This window comes from Drosophila virilis, chromosome 2 (assembly GCF_030788295.1).
Source record: "Drosophila virilis strain 15010-1051.87 chromosome 2, Dvir_AGI_RSII-ME, whole genome shotgun sequence".
NCBI classification, from domain to species: domain Eukaryota; kingdom Metazoa; phylum Arthropoda; class Insecta; order Diptera; family Drosophilidae; genus Drosophila; species Drosophila virilis.
In genome coordinates this window covers 2,614,214-2,633,002 of record NC_091544.1, presented here as the reverse complement: position 1 = coordinate 2,633,002, position 18,789 = coordinate 2,614,214, and the positions used below count along the sequence as shown (strand labels likewise).

At 39.5% G+C, this 18,789-nt stretch overlaps 1 protein-coding gene across 3 annotated transcripts in view; it reads right to left on the bottom strand.

Moving 5' to 3' along the window:
• Positions 1 to 17,359, bottom strand: part of Ptp99A (Protein tyrosine phosphatase 99A) — a 149,405-nt gene extending 132,046 nt beyond the window's left edge. For 2 of the 3 annotated variants that reach the window (XM_032439431.2, XM_032439432.2), the window contains exons 1-2: positions 17,041 to 17,358; positions 8,275 to 8,737 (exon numbers count right to left, since the gene is read on the bottom strand). In XM_032439431.2, coding sequence (XP_032295322.1) covers positions 8,275 to 8,386 — 112 coding nt within the window. In that variant the 5' untranslated portion in view covers positions 8,387 to 8,737; positions 17,041 to 17,358. Of the gene's footprint in view, positions 1 to 8,274; positions 8,738 to 17,040 lie in introns of all 3 variants that reach the window. The other variant, XM_032439434.2, reaches the window with a different exon arrangement.
• Positions 17,360 to 18,789: the final 1,430 nt, after the last annotated feature.

Genomic DNA, 18,789 nt, shown 5'->3' with positions numbered 1-18,789 from the left:
ATATGTAAAATCAACTTCAGTCAAAAGTAAGACAAGAAATACATAATTAATTAATACATAATAGCGAAAATATAAATTATATTTGTATAGAAAAATAGACAAACAGATGCCACATGATATTATAATTCGGTGTCAATAAGATTTCTGCTTTTATGTGGTAAGCATAAATCAGATCATAAATGCTGAGATTGCTTAAAAGAGCTTAAATAGACAGATTTTCATACTAAAGTTCTGCTTCGTATACCTCTACGCATGACAAATATAGGGTATTCCAGCGTATCTTTGTATTCCTACATTATGTTATGAAACTTAATCAAATTGAATCGCTAATGGCATCTAACATATTTTTGCAACCAGCTGCAGTTTTAAGAGTGCCCAAATGGCCAGGTTTGTTAAGGTAGAGATTATCTAACCACAGAACATACTGAAAAATTGGTTAAGATACCTTCCATGTACCAGAATTTACTTTACCATTTACACTTTGCTAGCTTGTATTATTTATTGTGATTGAGTCAAGCGGACTCCGACATGTGTACATGAAGATAGATCCATGTCACGTTTTGTCAAAAGAGCAAAGAACAAGAATATATTTATACATAAATTATGGATTCGCCAAAGTCGTCTTTTATGTGTTATACTTGACAATTTTTGACACACAAGTCAGCTAAATTGCCCACTGTGCTGGCAGCAGCAGAAACTGTGCTGCAAGCTGCTTCTGCTGCCACAAACTCAACTGCGGCCGTTCGTCCGGATGTTGCACAACTTTTTAAGCAGCTTGCTTTAATTTCTCCTGCTGTCACATGATCTCGCCGGCTCCGGACTCTGGCCGGGCGCAAGTTGAGCCGGCAGCTACGCGGCGCGTCTAAAGCCTGTGAAATGTTTTTATGCGAATTTTATTACATTTGGCGCGGGTAGCTGGGTGGGGGATTGGGCGTGGCGGGGGCGGCTTAAAGCCTTGGCCCCAACGCTGGCTGAAAATTTCATTATTGACTTTTGGCGCATGAATGTTGAAATCAGCTTGAGGCATTTCAATTTTTGGCCAAGTTTGAAGTTTTTATGCAGCTGCCGCTTGCTTGGCTTTTTTTCTCAACAGTTTTCATTTGGTGTTTATAATTTGCGTAGCAAATTGAGCGGCCAAAATGGGGACAATCAAGGCAGAAAGAGAAAGAGAGAGTGAGCGAGAGCGAGAGCGAGATGGTGAGGGCGACAGACTAAATTACGCTATCCCAGTTGATGCTGTTGCTGATGTTGATAAAGTGCCTCGAGGCAGTTGATTTATGTGCGGGCTCTGATCGAAGCGTGGTAAAGAGACAGCTGAAGAAGGAATAAGCAAAATGGGCAGAATGGGGAGCAGTGGCAGCAGGAGACAAAACAAAGCCTCAAAAGGTTGTGCCACAGCGGCGGCCATTCAACTGCAGGGATTAATGAGCCGCTGTGTAGCAAACCACATTGGGATTTTTGAGGCCTGTCCGTGTCCATTTGACAACATGTTGTTGGCTTTTACTTTTTCTGTTGTCGTGCCATAGACAACATTTGCAGTGCTTTGCATGCCAAGCGGATGGACAGAAAAAAAAAGTACTATATAAAGCTCTATGCGGATGCAGGAGGCCAGCCGCAGGCCACAGGCAGACAGCCCAAGTCCGACAGGATGTGCTGGCTGTCTAACTGTCTGTTTATGTATATATGTGTGTGTGTGTGTGTGTGGGAGTCGCCACGGCCGGTGGCAAAAATTAAATTATGACAGCAAATGAACGAGCGACGATGAGCAGCAGCAGCAGCAGCAGGACACGACCAGGCCAGGCTGAAGGAGGCTGCTTGCTGAGCCGGATATGCTGAGCCGTTGTCCTCGCTGCTGTTACGCTGCCTAATAATGAAATACATGAATTTTGTAGACAATAATCGCAGCGGCTTAGCTGCGATTATAATAGGCACTCGTGAGCAGCAGCACCAGCAGCAGCAGCAGCCGGAATAATGAATGCTCTCTGAGGCCTGCATTTGAGGTGAAGCTTAAAGCTGCCGTGTTGCAAACATTCAAGTTTCAATGGAATTCCTGAGAACTCATATTTATATATGCTTGTCTCCTTAAGCTTGAAGAGTGTGGCATTAAAAGTGTATCGCTTGTGACAGTTCAGTTGTGTTCCTAACATATTATTTTAAGCTGACTTGTTATTAGTTTGTTTATTTATTTATTAACCCCTGCATACAGCCTTCATTTATACCTCATTATAAAAATTGCAAAAAGAAAACAGAGAATGCGAAGAATAAAATAATATGTTGTGCATCAAGAATACCCTAACTTTTAAACAATTAGATAAAAGTTTAAAAATGTATTTTACCCAACTTCTTTGAATGTCACTGAGCTTTTGCTTGTGGCATATTATAATTCACATAGAATTTAAATTATTTTCGCATTTTCAAGCATTTGCGCATGTCATATGCGTATCTTGTTTCTAATTGCAAAATGTTATCTAATTCAATTTATGTTTATCACGCAAAATTTAATTGAAATAATTTATGAAAACCTCAATTGAAGATGCATTTTTGTGTGTTGTGCTCTTGTGCTAATATTTATATAATCGTTTGGCATGGAACTGCGTTTGAAATTATAAATATTTATTGTCATAATTTTCTAATCAATTGTTGTTGATTTAACTAAACTGTGCGCGCCAAGGAGAGCTGCATAAACAAACATTAAATTCAATTAGGACGCCTAATGACCCACATGGCAAAACAATTTGTTTGCTTCAATAAAATCCAAACAACAACTACAACAACTACAACAACAATAAATGCATGGATAAAGATTTACAAGCCAGAAAATGCAGTTTTTGCAACAATTTTCCCAAAGGACTAATTGGCAGCTTTCACAGCGGAAAATTCTATTTGACTAGATAAACAAAAATGCAGTTTTTGCATTTCGCCTCAAAAATATGCGATTCAATTTCAATTACTGCCCGTACGCAATGATAGATAGACAAAAACGACGAGATTTTGCTCATTTAATTGAGAAAATCAAAAGTTGTGTGTTGAAGTTTAGATTTTTTGCACAGCGTCCTGGCATTTGCTCTTAAATTAAATATACAGTTTAGAACTAAATTAATTCGATATGCAGTTAAGTTGCAGTCAAATGCTTCGCATGAGGCACAACATATTTTATTTAGGAATTTCGGAATGTGGAGCATGCTTTTACCAGAGACAATTTTATGTATTTTCAGGCTTTATTTTTGCACGAAACAACTAAATTTGGCCATTTAAATTTATTGTTTGTTTTGGGTTTGCAAATTTATATACCCTGTACGCATGCACATTGTAGGAGGCTATCTGCGATCCCATAAAGTATATATATATATATAAGCTTGGTCTTAATGAGGCTCTGAATCGAACTAGACATGTTCGTTTGTCCGTCTACAAAATAAATCTACATTCCCGTCATAACTCCGACTATTTTCAACATATCGATATATATCGATTTTAAGTTAAAGTTCTTTAAGCATAACTCGCAGATTATAAAAGTCTTATATAACAAACTTTGTATATGAGATCTCTTAGGATACATATTCATTACAAATATTACTTGGATACCTCGTCCTAGTCCTGTCACAATTGAATGATACTCTTCTTTTAAGGTAAAGCCACATCATTAATATGACATAAGATGGCATATTTATATATATTTGAACAGCTGTAGACTATCAAAAAAGCATTTGCCATAGTAGAATGGCAGCTCGATTCTATGTTCAGGGTATTGCCTAGTCGTTCACTCCCGACTTGAGCACTGCTACTTGTTATGTATTGTTGTTTTCTGTGTCAATTTAGATTTTTCACAGAATTTTCTTAGCAAATAATTTAATTTGTCTCAAAAAATTAGTCGAGATATTTTTAGCTTTGACTGCAAAGAAAAAACAACGTTTTGTTCTATTTTTTGAAATCAAGCACATTCAAGCCCGAATTGAAGTATTTGCGTCATCTATCATCTATTGATGCGAATTAAAACAAAATACTTGTGAAAATGTGTCGACTATTAAATACTCTTGCTGTTCTTTCAAGCAGAAAATAATCTCAGCTAGGAACCCAAATCCTTTAAATAGCTCACATTTAATTCTGATAAGTATTAAATATGAATATATATATTAAAAATATATACTGGTATATAACTTTTAAAAAAAGCATAAAGCAAAGTTAACTTAAGTTTTATTTTTCTCAAATATCCACTTTATAAATTTATTGTACCTTTTTCATTAGTAGCAGCTGCTCGTGTTCTTATTTTGCCGTATATGAAAACTAAGTTAGCTAAACTTGTTCATAAATATGGCTTAAAAAGTAAAATGCCTTAAATAAAAGTCAAAGCCAATTTATATAATTGTTTTTAGTATCTTTTGCAGCTGCTGCCGCTGCCGTTGCCTGTGGCAAGTAGCAAGAGGCAAGAGGCAAGCGGCAAGCGGCAAGTAGCAAGTGCAAATTTGCTGAGGGCGCACAATGAATCCAATAAAGAAATTACGCCAGACAGCGCTGCCGCCAAGGACAACGCCTCGCTAAAATGTAATGCCAGCTAAAAGAATAAGAAGAAGCGGCGGTTTTTTTTTCTTAAATGTTTGTTGCTGTTGCTGTTGTTGTTGTTGCTCGTGTTGATGTCGCCAATTGTTTGGCTTTAATATAATGAGCTGAATATAAAGTACGTCTGATGGCAGGCCACAAAAATTGTTTATTCTTAGACGTCGCATGAATAATTTAAAAAGATATCGTTAACGGGCTGTATGTGTGTGTGTGCGTGTGATGTCATGGCATGTGCGTGTGTGTGTGTGTGTGAAAATTAGTGTGTGCCCGTTAATAGACGCTGAGGGTCATTAAACGTTTGATTTGGCAGCTTTGACCTGGCCCCAAAACACATAAACATCACATGCATTCAACTGCCTGAGGAAGGTGGAAGGCTGCGTCCTGCCACCTGCCACCTGCCACCTGCTACGTGCTGATATCAAGACAAAACTTGTTGGTAAAATAAACTTTTGTTCCACAGGCACAGGAACTGTTGGTGGGAGGGGATGTTGTTCTCGCATTTTTTTTGCTGACTTAAGCCAAATTGACACAGATTGAATAACTGTCTCGAATGCCTGCAACACTTTGTGGCAGCTGTAAAACTCTTTGGAAGAATCAATAAAAATTTAATGGGAAGTGTGCAAAAAAAAAAAACACAAAAAGCCTAAATTCCAGCGAAATTTTTAATGAAATTGTTTGCTGTCAATAATTGCCAACCAGAGTCTAAAATATTTAATGCATATGGATGTCTAGCTGAAGCAAATTAAGACCAAAATAGATGGGCAAAAAATATATGAAATCACTTGCGCAAATGAGCACAAAGTTTAGGGATCGAATCTCCGTGAAGAAATAAGAATCAATAATTAAAAATGAGAGCTGGTTGGAAAGCAAATGTTCGAAAGTTTTCAATGATTGGGAAATAAAACAACATTTTACACATTAACTCGATGTTAGACTAATTGCTTCTCTGAAACTGACAAAATAATTCGAATACTCTCTAAAACTGAGCATGAAGTACAATAATAAAAAATGTTAATACTACATTTTTCAACAAAATTGGAAAACACTCTGGAACTGAGCATGAAGTTAAGATATCTTAACAATGTAAAGTAAGTCTTTGACGATTGACAAATAATAAAGAATATTACAAAACAGCGGAAATTTCGACTAATAGTTTTTCTAAACTCAAGAGACTAATTGGCATATAAGTGAACAGTGGACGTAGCTTTTAATATTATATCTTACTATAAAATTCAAATCCTTTTTGTAGGTTGAACATCTCTGATTTGTCTCTGTCGTATCTGGCGCATCCTTTACATCCTTTGCTTTAATCACAGACTGAGCAGTTTATCTGCGCAATTAGTTACATAGGCGACGCCCACTTAAATTGTTAGCAATCAGGGCGTGGCCATAAAGTGTGCTACTGAGTGCAGTTGCTGCCTGTCGCCCTGTTGTTGTTGTTGTTGTTGCAACTTTAATTGCGCAACATTTTGAGCGAAAGTTTTTCATCAATTTTCAGTTTGCACTTAACCAAAAGCACGCAACAACTGCAAAAATCTCAAATGCAAAACTGTGCCACTTATGGGGCATATTTTATGCGACTGTTGTTGTTGTTGTTTTTGTTGCAAGCTGCTGTTGCAAGTAGCTAGCGCAGTTGTAGCAAGAACAACAGCTGAGCGGCGCGCACATCAATAAAACGAAAATTGCAGCGAAAATGGCGCGCAATTGTCGCAGCTAGCACGAAGGGCTGTTGGCTCAGTGAGGGCAGAGTGATGGGTAGATGGGTGCATGCAGCCTGTTTGCTTGTCGATGGGCGTGGCGGTGCCACAACGGCGGCTGCTGCGCGGCGCTCAGTAAAAACAATCGAAATTATAGCAAACAAGCGCGTAAACTTTACGCTTTCACTGCGGCGATGTGTGTGTGTGTGTGTGAGGGCTGAGTGTAGGTGTGTGTGTGTGTGTGTCAACACACGCTTGGCTGCAGTTTTATTGGTTTAGTTGTTGTTGTTGTTGCGGCTGCTGCGGTTGTTGCCACTCGGCAGCGTCATTTAAATTGCTCGACAAAAAGCGACGCGCAACTGCCAGCCTAATGCCAATACACACACACACACACACACGCACACACATATTTAGATTCGACATGTTTGCATGTGTGTTTGTGTGTGTGTGTGTGTTTTTGTATTTTTTATCTGCGCTTTATTGTTGTCTCTTTTGCTGTTGCTGGCGCGCGAATTCTCTCGTTTGCGTGCAAATTTTCGTAGCATACTTTTTAGGGCCGGCCACAACAAAATGTGTGTCAACAAAAGTCGCTGGTTGCTGTTGCTATTGTTATTGTTGTTGTTGTTGTTTGTTATTAGTTGTTTTTGTTCAGGGTTTTCATTTGTTGTTGGCTCTGATCATTGCCAGCCGCATAAATGCGAACGTATGCAGACTCGCCTCTATAGACAAAATCTAATGTGCGCTTTTTCAAGTGCGTCCAGGCAGACAAAACTGCAATTAGCTGCCGTAGCCTGTTTTGATAACATAAAACCCCTCCGTTCTGCCGGACCCTGCTGTAGTCAACCTTTTTAAACGCCATTTACGCAAACCGTTTGATGTGTGTATTTTGGTTCGCCAGGCAGTATTATTTGTGTGTGGCCATAATTACATGTAAATTATGACCACATGTACAAAACGTTTGCTTCATTTATGAGCATTTTTATGCGGTTAATTGGGCCGCAGCCCCTACCCTCTCACCCCCTCTCCCTTTCCCTCACTCAGTGCGGCCTCTCGCTTTTCTAATCGAAAACCTTTTTTTAGCAAACGTGTTTCCAAGTAATTTCTTTTACAAAACACACACAATCATTGACTTTAGTATTCAGATATACACACACACACACACAAACACATATGTTTCTCGTGCAGACAGACATGCATGTGTAAATGGCTTGTTGTCTAGGGTAGGGATAGGCATAGGGGGCAGGGGCAGAGGGTGAGGGGCAGGGGGAGGGTGGCTCAGCTCATTAACGTACATGAAATCGAGCAGCATGGAAAAACGCAACCTTTTGTAATACTAATTAATACGAAAATAACATGTGCCCGCCGCACCAACAGCTATATGACCCGAATCCAATATAAAAAAAATACAGTGTGCTCCACACGTAAATACCCTGTATTAAGAGTGCTTAAGTGCATATAAAAAACGTAGAATACCCTGTGTTTCTACTGCGATTGACCAGACACCTTGCTCTATAATACGCTCTGATCTGCTGATTGCAAGGTTTATGAAAGAAGAAGAAGGAAACTCTACCAAATGTACATATAGCTCAAAGTGCATACAACCTCATGGCTAATGCTTTGTAGGGTATATAGCAGAAGCCGAAGAGCTTGAATACATTTTCCCCCTTATTATTTGGTATATCAATTACATATTTTATGCCAAACAGACTCTCCACATTGTGATTATGCGACTAACAAGTGCATGCAACCCGCGCGTCCTCTTGGTCTGCAGGATATGCGAGCAAGAAGAAGACGTAGATGGGTTGTCAATTTGCGACTCGTGCCAAGCTCTCACTTGCCGCAGCCAATTTGCGAAATGTGTCCACATTGCGTTTTCATTGTATTAAAAATTCCATTAGCTGCAAATTGTGCGCATTAATTAAGGCCACAACAGCTGATGGCATATTGTCCAAATGAAGCTCACTTCAGCTCAGCTCCACAAAAAAAAAAAAAAATGTAAACAAACAAAAAACAGAGAACTTACCGAAAATGCGTCCAGCTTCGATAGATGGCATGGTTGTTGTCAAAAGCAACACAAAGCCATAAATAATGAGTCCAAGATGATTTCTCGATTTGGCCGATATGCGCAGCGTCATTTTGTGGGCGTGGTTCTGGTTCTTGTTGCTGTCGCTGCAATTGATTTCTCACGTTCCTTTAAAGCAATTGTTTTGCGGTGGTTTACGTTACGTTTTTTTTTTCACTTGATTTTATTTTTTTTTTTTTGGTTCTGATTCTGGTTTCTGCTTTTTGGTTTTTAATTTTTGGTTTTTGGTTTCGGCTTTAGTTTTCACCCTTTGGCTATAAAATTGAATTATATTTTTGTTTACTTTTGCTGGCCGTTTGCTTTTCTCTGACTTTTCTTTATTTTAGGTATTTTTTATCCTTTTTACCTTTCAAATTTGGTTCCTTCTGTTAGGTTTGAGCCTTGGGTAATCATTTCGTTAGAGCTGTAAATAGGCAGAAGAGAAATTGAAATACAGTTTAATAACGAATTTTTGATTAGTTCCAGAAATTACCCGGCGTTGCCAGGCTCAAATGGATAGGGAAGAAATGTAAATAGATAAGAAATCAATAAAAATCAATTAGAACCGGCGACCTTTAGTTTGACAGTTCGACGCACATTTATTGAGCTGCATTTCAAGCTTCGTCTTGGTGCTCACTTTTAAACCAAAGGAGAGCTTTTGTCAGGGAAAACTCCTTTAAAATTATAAATAGTTACTCTTTTGGATATACGGTTTTATGCTTGCAGCTCGAACCAATATTTAGTCCATTCTTCAAATGATTCGGTTCAGGCTCAGGTTCAGCCTGTTTTTTTTTCGAGTGCTGCGGTTCGTACGGGAAAAACTAGAAGTTCGAGTTTCGGGCTAAGCCCGTTTTGGTTTAAGCCTGTTTGCAGCCTGGCCTTCAATAAATAATATTGCAAACTGCAAATGCAGCAACAAAAACTTGTTTCCAACTGCGCCTGTCCTTTTAGAGCTGCGGCTGGCAAAATTAACCAAGAGATGTCAAGTTGAAGCAGCAGGGAACATAAACATAGCACACACACACACACACACAGAGAGAGCGCCACTTGCATGTGTGTGTGTGTGTGTGTGTAAGGAGGTGGGGGGTATAAAAGTTATATGTGCAAAATGAATTTGGCTTTTTTATAACAAGAACTCGGCGCACTCGGAAGTCTGACAACATAAAATGAAGTGAAATCTCTGCTGGTGGTGCCCAGTGAACTGTTTGTGGGCAGCGCATGGGAGGGAGGGGGCGTAGGGGCATGCAACTGTCGGTTGCAACAGCATAAAAGCAGCGTAGATGCGCCAACATAAAAGTGAAATTCGCAGCAACAGAAACAGCAACAACAACAACGACAACATTTAACTAAGGGGTTGCACATTTAATGCGGCAACAGTTACAACATGTGGCAACAAATGGCGCCTGTTGTTGCTGTTGTTGTTGCTGTTTAAGCAACTTGGCGTGTTGCCTTTTGACTATAAAAACTGCAAACTGAGCAATAAGCGCCTTAAAGCTGCCACTTTGATGCGCCATGCCACATACACAGCGGCAGCGGCAGCAACAAAACTTGACTGCAACACATGCCACACACACACACACACGAGACGTAAATATTGTGGTTGCTTTTAAAAACTTTCGTTTTAATGTTTGCACAGCTACAAAACTGAAATGAAAGTTTTTGCCGCACCTTTTAATTCTCCGCCCGCCCCCTGCCAACCATTTGGGGCACGCTGTGCACATTGATACTGATACAACTGAGTCCCAGTTTGGGGCTCTATTTAATTATTAAAAATTTTCGACTCTACACTTTTCACCTGAACTCACAACGAGTTCAAGGCTCTCTTCTCTTATCATGCTATACGCAACCCCGTAGAACCAGCCCGACATTTCTTTCTCTCTTTGCACATGTGCCCCAGTTTGTTGGCCAGCTTCATTGCCACTTGCTGTGTAGCCACATTCCTTTTCCAATTAAAGCACAGCTCGTCATTTCATTTTGCTGCTCGCAGCTCAAACAATGTGCAGCCAACTCCAGCAATAAATTAATTCAGAGATGAGCGTTAACAAAAGGTGAAGTGCTTGATTAGTATTCCTTTAAAGCTTTGTGTTTAAGAAACAACATATTATAACCACGAAATCAGTACAGGAGCGCTGCTTACGCAGACAACTGAACAACAAAATTTAGTTAAAATATTTACTGGAAGAATCGAACCAAGGGTGGAAAGAAATGCTGAAGTCATCAACAACAAAACAGGCATAACATATAATTGAGATTTGTATGGCTTTAAAAGCCATAGCGTCGGACCAGCAAGCGAGAAGTTGCCGGCTTGAACGACTGTTTTAAAGATAACAATAATGATCTATTCATAGAGACGAATAAAGCAGACTTTAGCAGACTTTGCAAACTTTCAATTGCGACGGCCTCTACAAAATAATATGTTTTCCAAATCTGAGCATATCCTAGTGTGAAAAAAACTATTAATTTTATTTAGTTATTATTAAAAATACTTTCTTGCTGTTTTAGAACTGTTTTGCGGCCTAGTGGGAGAGACTTGAAAATGTATACTTAATATGCGCAAGTCGCTAGGTAGAAAATTTGGTTAATGGACTTTCAAATTTGCGAAATTGCATTTTGTTACAAGAAATGAAGAATTTTTGATATGAACCCTTTTTTTTTGGTCTTTTTTTAGGCACAAAAATTGAAAACTGACCAAAAATGAAAAATCCAAACTGTTTGCGAGTAAAAAAAATGCTAAGCTCGAAGCGAGAATGATTTGAAATTTGCATCAAATTCATTTTTTTTTTTTAATTTTAGATTCTTTAAACTTCGAGTTGGGCCCGTCAGATGTTTTGGTAGATTAAAAGTTGCACTTGAGAATGGGAAAACTTTCATTTAATAAATTCCTTTTGCCAAACTAGTTAACTTTTCAAAATGAACCAAGTTTTCTGGCTAAACAAATTGTTGTTCCACACGTCGTTTTATATACACCATTTTTTTTTCCTATTTAAAATCCTTTTTGTTGTTGCTGCTGCTGTCTGCACGTAGCTGGTAATTAAAGTTATTTTGCATATTACAAGCTCTTCGTTTTATATGAGCACAAAAAAAAAAAAAATATACAGAAAATCATGTACGTTGCAATTTCTGGCTCTCAACGGGCAACACCAAGCACACACACACACACACACACACTCGCACACACTCATATTTGAGTGTCAGCACACGAATACAGTTTTTGTAAATAAGTTTTTGTGGCTGTGCGTTTGTTGTGGACTCGGGTCTGCCACAAGCATGCACAAATTTGTATAAAGAAGTATGATTGTGGAATTCAACTGTTTTTTATGCCCGTATGCAAATGTTTATTTTCGGTTTAAAACAGCCAAACAAAAAAAAGCACAGTACACCTCATTTTATTGCAATATATCCCGCAAGAGGTATTTGCTGTTGCCTATTTTTTTTTTTTTTTTTTTGCATGCAATTGGCAGATTGTGTGCAAATCCTACTCTACATTTATTTCCTTTGTCGAAAGTCATTAAAATGTTGTTAGCTACATGAAATCAGAAGTGCACTGGAATCAGCTCAAAAGCAAAGATAATTCCTTTCAAGTTTGGCTTTTAACACACTCGCAAACGCCTTGAAGCGAAAATGCTGATACGAACTGATAACCCGTGTTATCCAAAAGCATTTCAATAAATACGATAGTAAATTGTAACAATAGAAAATATATTTAGAAATAGAAAATGTTTTTTGTTTTCCTGCCAAGAATGGGATTTGCTCAACAGCTTGATTCTGCTAAATTTAAAACTTTTCTAAATTTCTAAGCTAAAAATATTTCTGTTGCATATCTGAGTTTGACTGGCAATTTATTTTGAAAGCTTTGCGAAGCTATCAAAATTTGTTTTCCATTTTGAGCTATGACAATTTATAAAAGTTTTGAAAAATCTTTGAGGTTTTCCACAATTAAACTGCCTGTTAGAGCACATTTCTCTAAGTGCGCAATACAAATTGTAGCTCAGTAAAATATTCCTAATTTGATATATGTTTGCGGTCTCTAATCATAGCCTCGGCGCCTAATGTCGAGCTCTAGTTTATAATCAAAGTTGTTGTACTTGTAAGCTTTATTTAGGGGGCCTTTGACTGGGAAACGGTCGCTGCGTAAGCACCTGATATTTAACGAGCGGAGACGCCGCCTAATCCAAACAAAGACGCTGAAGCCCGCTAATGGGTATATGGGAGCATTTACCGTTACGTCTAGCGTTAGTTGGCAGCAGGTAAGTGCAGGTAAAACTGTCAAGGAAACGCCTCGAGTTAAGCACCTTAACGAGTAGTTCGGCCCGAACCTCATCATCAAGTGGTTGCCAACTGCTGACCAACTGCTGCCGTTGGCCACTCAACAAGTTCTCTGGTGGGGGATGGGGGGCGGGTTGAAGGCTGGGGTTGGGGCACACTTCAACTGCGCCCCCCCTTGAGCAGTGGGTCAGCCCTTTTTCGGAGCCGGCTAATGACCAGTTGTCGCTGCAGTAAAGCAATTAAACTGACTGCCAACATTTCAGTTCCAGCGGCTTTCAGCATTTTCTTTCTGTTCGCTCTTTCACATAATTCCAAGCGTCTTGTCAACGGTTGACAGCAGGTGTTAGCAGTCTAGGGTGGGGGTAGCTTTAAGTATATAGTTCAGATGTCACTAGCCGATTTGCAGTTATGAGTGAGAGCAGCACATTTCACGCAGTGTATGGAAAACGGCAACCAAATGTTGTTTGAAGTTGGCAGAACCTGAACTTAATTTGCCCAGGTTGCTAATGAACAGCGAGGGGCATGGGGGGAGTGAGCAGGTGTATGTTGACTGCAGAAATGGCAATGCATACATAGAGAGTGGAAACAGACAGCATTAAGCGGAAGCGGAAGTGCAAGTGGCAAGGACACAGCTATATAGAGTAAAAAATCACGCACAAAAAAAGGGCCACAACTGCGACGGGGACAGCGACTGTTGCAGTTGCCGCTTGTAATTTAGTGCTTATTTACGTTGAAGTAAAAAATGAATTAAGCCAGCGAAAATGGAGAGAGAATTAGGGGAAACAACGTCGCAAGACGGTAAGGTGCATAGATAAATAATGCAAAAAAGAGAATAAAGAACTGTAAATAAGCACCTGTTATAAATGAAATGCTTTGACATATTGTAAATGCACGCGAATAAATAGAAAACTTTTCGCCCTGTTGCCGTGACAGCTGCAAAGATCCTTAATTGCAGCTGGCAGCAGCAGTTGCCGTAGAAGAAGAAGCACCATAAGCTCAAAGCATAAATTGCTAATCAGAACAAGATCTGTTTTTTAATTGCAACCATTCTCTGACAGTTGAACCTTTTTTTTAAACTATTTTCCCTGACAAAACATTCTGGGAATTAGAGAACTCTATTTATAAGAATAAGGTAATGTGAAAACAAAATTCCGGAATTGAAAAAAGTCATAAACATGTTAAGAAATTCCGTACTAAGACTCAGTTTTATATTCCAAAAATTGTAAAAATATAATAAAATAGAAATATAAAAAATAAATAAAAAACATAAATTTGGTTATTTAATATATAAATGTTAATTGTATTTTATTTTTAACCTTCTTCCCTGAAAATACTGCAAAACTATAAAAATGTTTTAATTTGTGAGCATATATGAACATATCCTAAATCTTTTAGATATGTTATTTTAATTTATGTCAGTTCTGTTTTTCACATTGTCAAAAAAATAAACTTAATTTTCATATACAAATCAGAGAATTGCACTGAAAATAATCGAACTTTAAGCAACACGAAAGACTTTTGAAATGTTATTAAAAAATTTATTTATTTATTTCGCCCCAAATTCTAATCGTATAATTCGAATTATGTTGCAAGTACACACACTGACGCACTTGCCACACACACACAGAGAGAGAGAGAGAGAGAAAGAAAAGCCGCTTGTCAACTGCTTGCAACACAGTGTTGCAGCATTTGTCTAAGCCGCTGCAGCGCTGCATGTAGCTTATGATGCCACACGTTGCACAATGAATAGCAACTTGCAGCTCAAGTGCATTCGCCGTTGCCGTTGCAGCTGCAGCTGCGGCTTTTCTCAAGTGCTGCCAGCTTTAAAAACACGCGAGGCAGAAGCCCCAACACAGGCAGGTGTTGCCGCAACAGGCAACAACAATTGCTGCAGTCACACTCACACTCACACACACACACACACACAGACGCCCACAAATGGAATTGTAATTTTCGAGTGGCAGCAACAATGGACGCTTGTGCCACAAGATGCGGCAAGTAGTTTCGGGCGTTTGTCTGTGCTGTGCTGCATTTGTGGCATGCCACTCACATCAACCTAATGGCTGGCTAAGCGTGCCCTAAACTGAGCTCAGCTTCAGCTGCCCCCAAAAAGTAAACCAGCTAATTTGGTTGCACAGCCTTTCGGACTGGTTCCACCCCCTCCTCTCTCTCACTGCCCCTCAACCCCTCTCTGAGCTCAAGTGCAGGCAACGCCGTGCGTTGGCTTACAATGAATTTATTATTTGCTGATGTTTGCTATTTGGGGCACGTGCCGCAAATTTTAAAATACTCATAGTTGTGCGCCTCGGACGTGGCACACTTGAGGCAAAAATATGCCACACACACACACACACACACACAGGCGAACAGATGTGTGTGGCATCTTGCGCCTTGTCCTCAACTTAGTTTCTGATACCATTTTTGTGCTTCGCTGCGTTTGTTGACAAACATTTTCTTTCTCTTATTTTTTGAGTGGGGCAAACAACAAATGAGGCAATCGAGCAACGGGCCAATGGGCCAATGGGCCAACGGTCAGCGGCAACAACAACAACACCAATAACAACACAAAATCAGCGCAAATTTAGTGGCAAAGTAAATAAATTTTCTTTTAGTTTGCTTTCACTGGCTGCCACAGCCTCCCGCATACCCCAAGCCGCATGCCTCAAGCCGCTTGCCACTCGCCGCTTGCCGCCTGCTGCCATTAAGGGCCACGAAATGTCTTAAGCCGCTGGCGGCTTTTATTGCCCCAACGAAATGGCCAAAAACCAGCCAATGAACAAAAAAAATAGTAAATGTAAGCAAAGGGCGCCGAATATTAAATACCCTGCACTATATATGCTTGTTTAGTTGGTCACACAATGGAACTTTGCTCTATATCTGTATATTAAATAATATATAAAATGTTAGATAAAGTATTTTGATCTCTAAACTTTATGCCACGTATTAATATATTGTATATAAATATATCCAACAACTAATGCATCACAAGCCCTTGAGATCAAATTCCCAAGCAGACGGAAGGTATAAAATAATTTTTTAAATTTTATTTATTATTCAATATGTGCTTTTATAATAAATAAAACATGTTTAGGCAACCAAATGTAGATGAAGAAGACAAAGAGGGTAGCAGAACCAGAAGAATTTCAATAGGAACTATAATACCCTTTCACTACGACCTGTGCAGCTAAATAATATACCTTCCAAGCGGAGCCCGACTTCCCAGTATATATCCAAGCCAAGTTTCATTAAGATATCTTTTACCCATTTGGGAGGCAACAAGAGAAGGCCAGGCTATGTTTAATGCCGAGCAAGTACTGTGTCACATGAGGGTTCAAAAATTGAAGGCACCCGCTGGCAAGTGTATAAAATAATGTAGAGCAATTGAACAACGGCTGCTGCTGCAAGAAAAAGCGACTGAAATTAAGAAAAATGAACGCAAAGGGTTCGCTTAGTGTTTGTTAAATGGCACATGAAACGTTTGATCGAGGTCCTTTTTTTTTGGTGAGCGTATCTATGTGTTTGTGTGTGTGTGTGCGTGTGTGTGTGTGTGTGTGTGTTGGCCATTAGCATTTCTGCTCAGCAAATGTTGCTGAAAGTTTACAAAATCGCCATTCAAATGCCAAAGCAATTTTTTGGTTAAGTTAAATTTAAGTTAAACAGTCGCTAATTAAATTAATTAATTGATGGGCGACATGACGCGGTGGGCGTGGCACCGCCAATTGAAAACCGAAAACAGCCCAAAAAATGGGTCAAGCCAAAGAAAAAGAAAAGTTAAGCGACCCAAAACCAAATTACGCCAAAACAAAAGGCACGTACACTGCGCGAAATTGCCCAGATCTTGTGCTCAAATAAAGTAAGTAAAGCTTAAATATTGAAATATTAAAACAACCCAATTGAGTACAAAAATATTGTCAAAAATTCATATAAGGCCAACATTTTTAGCTTGAAATATGCCAAAAAAAAAAAGGAATAAAAAAGAAGCTAAGAAAGATTTTTCGTGTTCCTCTGACAACCTTCGACGCTTACTTCAAGTGTGCAAAAATATTCGAATAAGCATTTTGCGCTTAAACAAAGTCTCTTGCTTCTTAAATTGATCAATTTTTTTAAATCAAGTCCTTTTCATACTTTAAGGCAAATGCAACGAGAAAATGAAGCTTGACACTTTCAGAAAACGAACTATAAATTCTTGTTTTCTTCTTCTTATATTTATTGGCTATTTAAGTGTGGGCGTTTGGGGGGGCGTGGCACAAAAAACTTTGAGCCTGGCTACGCGTTCTGCATAAGCGCATAATTATTGAGCACTTCAAGCCAAGATTTATTTTTTGGCATATGCAACGCCAAATTTGCATGTGCCTCAAATTGTGGCATGCCCCAAAGTGGCAAGTGAAGGGGCGGTGCAGGGAGGGCGAAGAGGGGTCTGTGAGTTATGCTTATTATGCTATGGGTCAGTTGAAGGCACACCTTTTGCATGCAGTTATTGCACTTGCTGCTTAGTTGCAGCCGGTGGCTGCCACACGAACGGAACACAAAATAAAACGACAAGAAATTCGCATTTTTTTTCTTTTTCATTTAACACTCGCACTTTGAGATGCACTTGAGCTTGGGTTTTGCTTATATTCTCAATATATATTTCGGTTGTATTTGATTTTTGCATTAAGCCTGGCTGTGGCAGGCGGGCCGTGTGTGTGGCATGAAATGTCGGCTGAAACGTTCAGCGTCCTGGACGCGCGCACACGCGACGCGAACGCACGAGGTCCGTCAGCGGCTGCGGACACATCCTTACGAGCGCACAACAAACACGAGACTGAAGCCCGTTCGTTTTTTGCGCTAATAAATTCTCAACTCATCAGCGAGCAGCAGGCAGCAGGCAGCACGCAGCGAGCAGCGACGCCAGCTTCGTTTTAACACAGCCGAAGCGGTCGCCTTTATCCACCACGACGGAGCCGAAGCGGCGTTCGTGTTGCCGTGATTTCTGCGCGGCTTTCGTTTCGCTGCCTGCTCGTCGCCGGGCTGCGAGCGCGAAAATACTCCGAAACTCACCACGCTCAACGACCACAATTTGTGCTGATAAGCCAATAACTGATAAGAGTTTTGCGTGCTCTTTGCTCGCGACCTACGCAAACATTGTCCAATTGGCGGTCCAACTGGAATTGGCACGACAGTTAATTTCTAGAGAAATCAACCTGTTTTTCAATACTTTTATATTGGTATCTGTGAGTCAAAAATAGTTCTTGAAATTTATCACATATTATTTTAATGTACAATGAAATCAATCCATGGCTGGGCAGACATTCAGATGTCCTCTTAACAGATAAAGTTTTTCATTTTAATTCTCAGAAATTTCCAATTGGGAACTGTTTTAAAATTATTTTCCTGATCAATAACAAAATTAACAAAGCTCGTTAGGGGAGTTTTTACTGCATACATATCCAAAGCTAATTTTAATTAGAATGAAATGAATTCTTTAAAATTATTTTTAATAATTGAAAACACAATTAAATACGTTTAAGCTTACTAGCAATTCCTATTTAATTGCACACCTGTTGTCCTGGCGCAGAGTTATTAACAGTATTTAAACGCCTTAACATATCGGTGTTAAGGCTAACATAACTTAAACTACTGCGACCCAAACAAATTTGAACAGAAATCAGTAAAGCCAACAGTTAACATATTCAAAAATTTAAGTAAGTAGAAAATAAGTCTAACAGACAACTGCAAACCGACGCTGTCCAACAACCCAGGACTGTTAAGGGGAACAGCGTCCAGTGAAGGCCTGTGGGCCGGCCCAGGACCATTAACGTCAACACTGCTCTGTGAAAGCCTACAAGTTGTCGGGCAAGCCCAGTACTGTTAACGTTAGCATAGCTCTGTGAAGGGCTGTGTGTTCTGGCTATCATTGCTAAATAGTAGCAAGCCCCTCACAGCTGTTAACGTTAACATCACCCCGGGATAGGCTGTGACCAAGCTCAGTAGCGTTAATGTTAACACAGCTCTGCAAAGGGCTGTGGGTTGTCGGTTAAACCCAGTACCGTTAACGTTAATATAGCACGGTGAATGGCTGCAAAATTTCCGGCAAGTCTAGTACTGCTAACGTTAGCATACCTCTGTGAAAGGTTGTATTTTCGTGCTATCATAGCTGCCCCTCAACTTGCTTACATCAACCCTTAAAAATACAATCTTAACAGACAGCACATCGAACAGCTGCTGTTG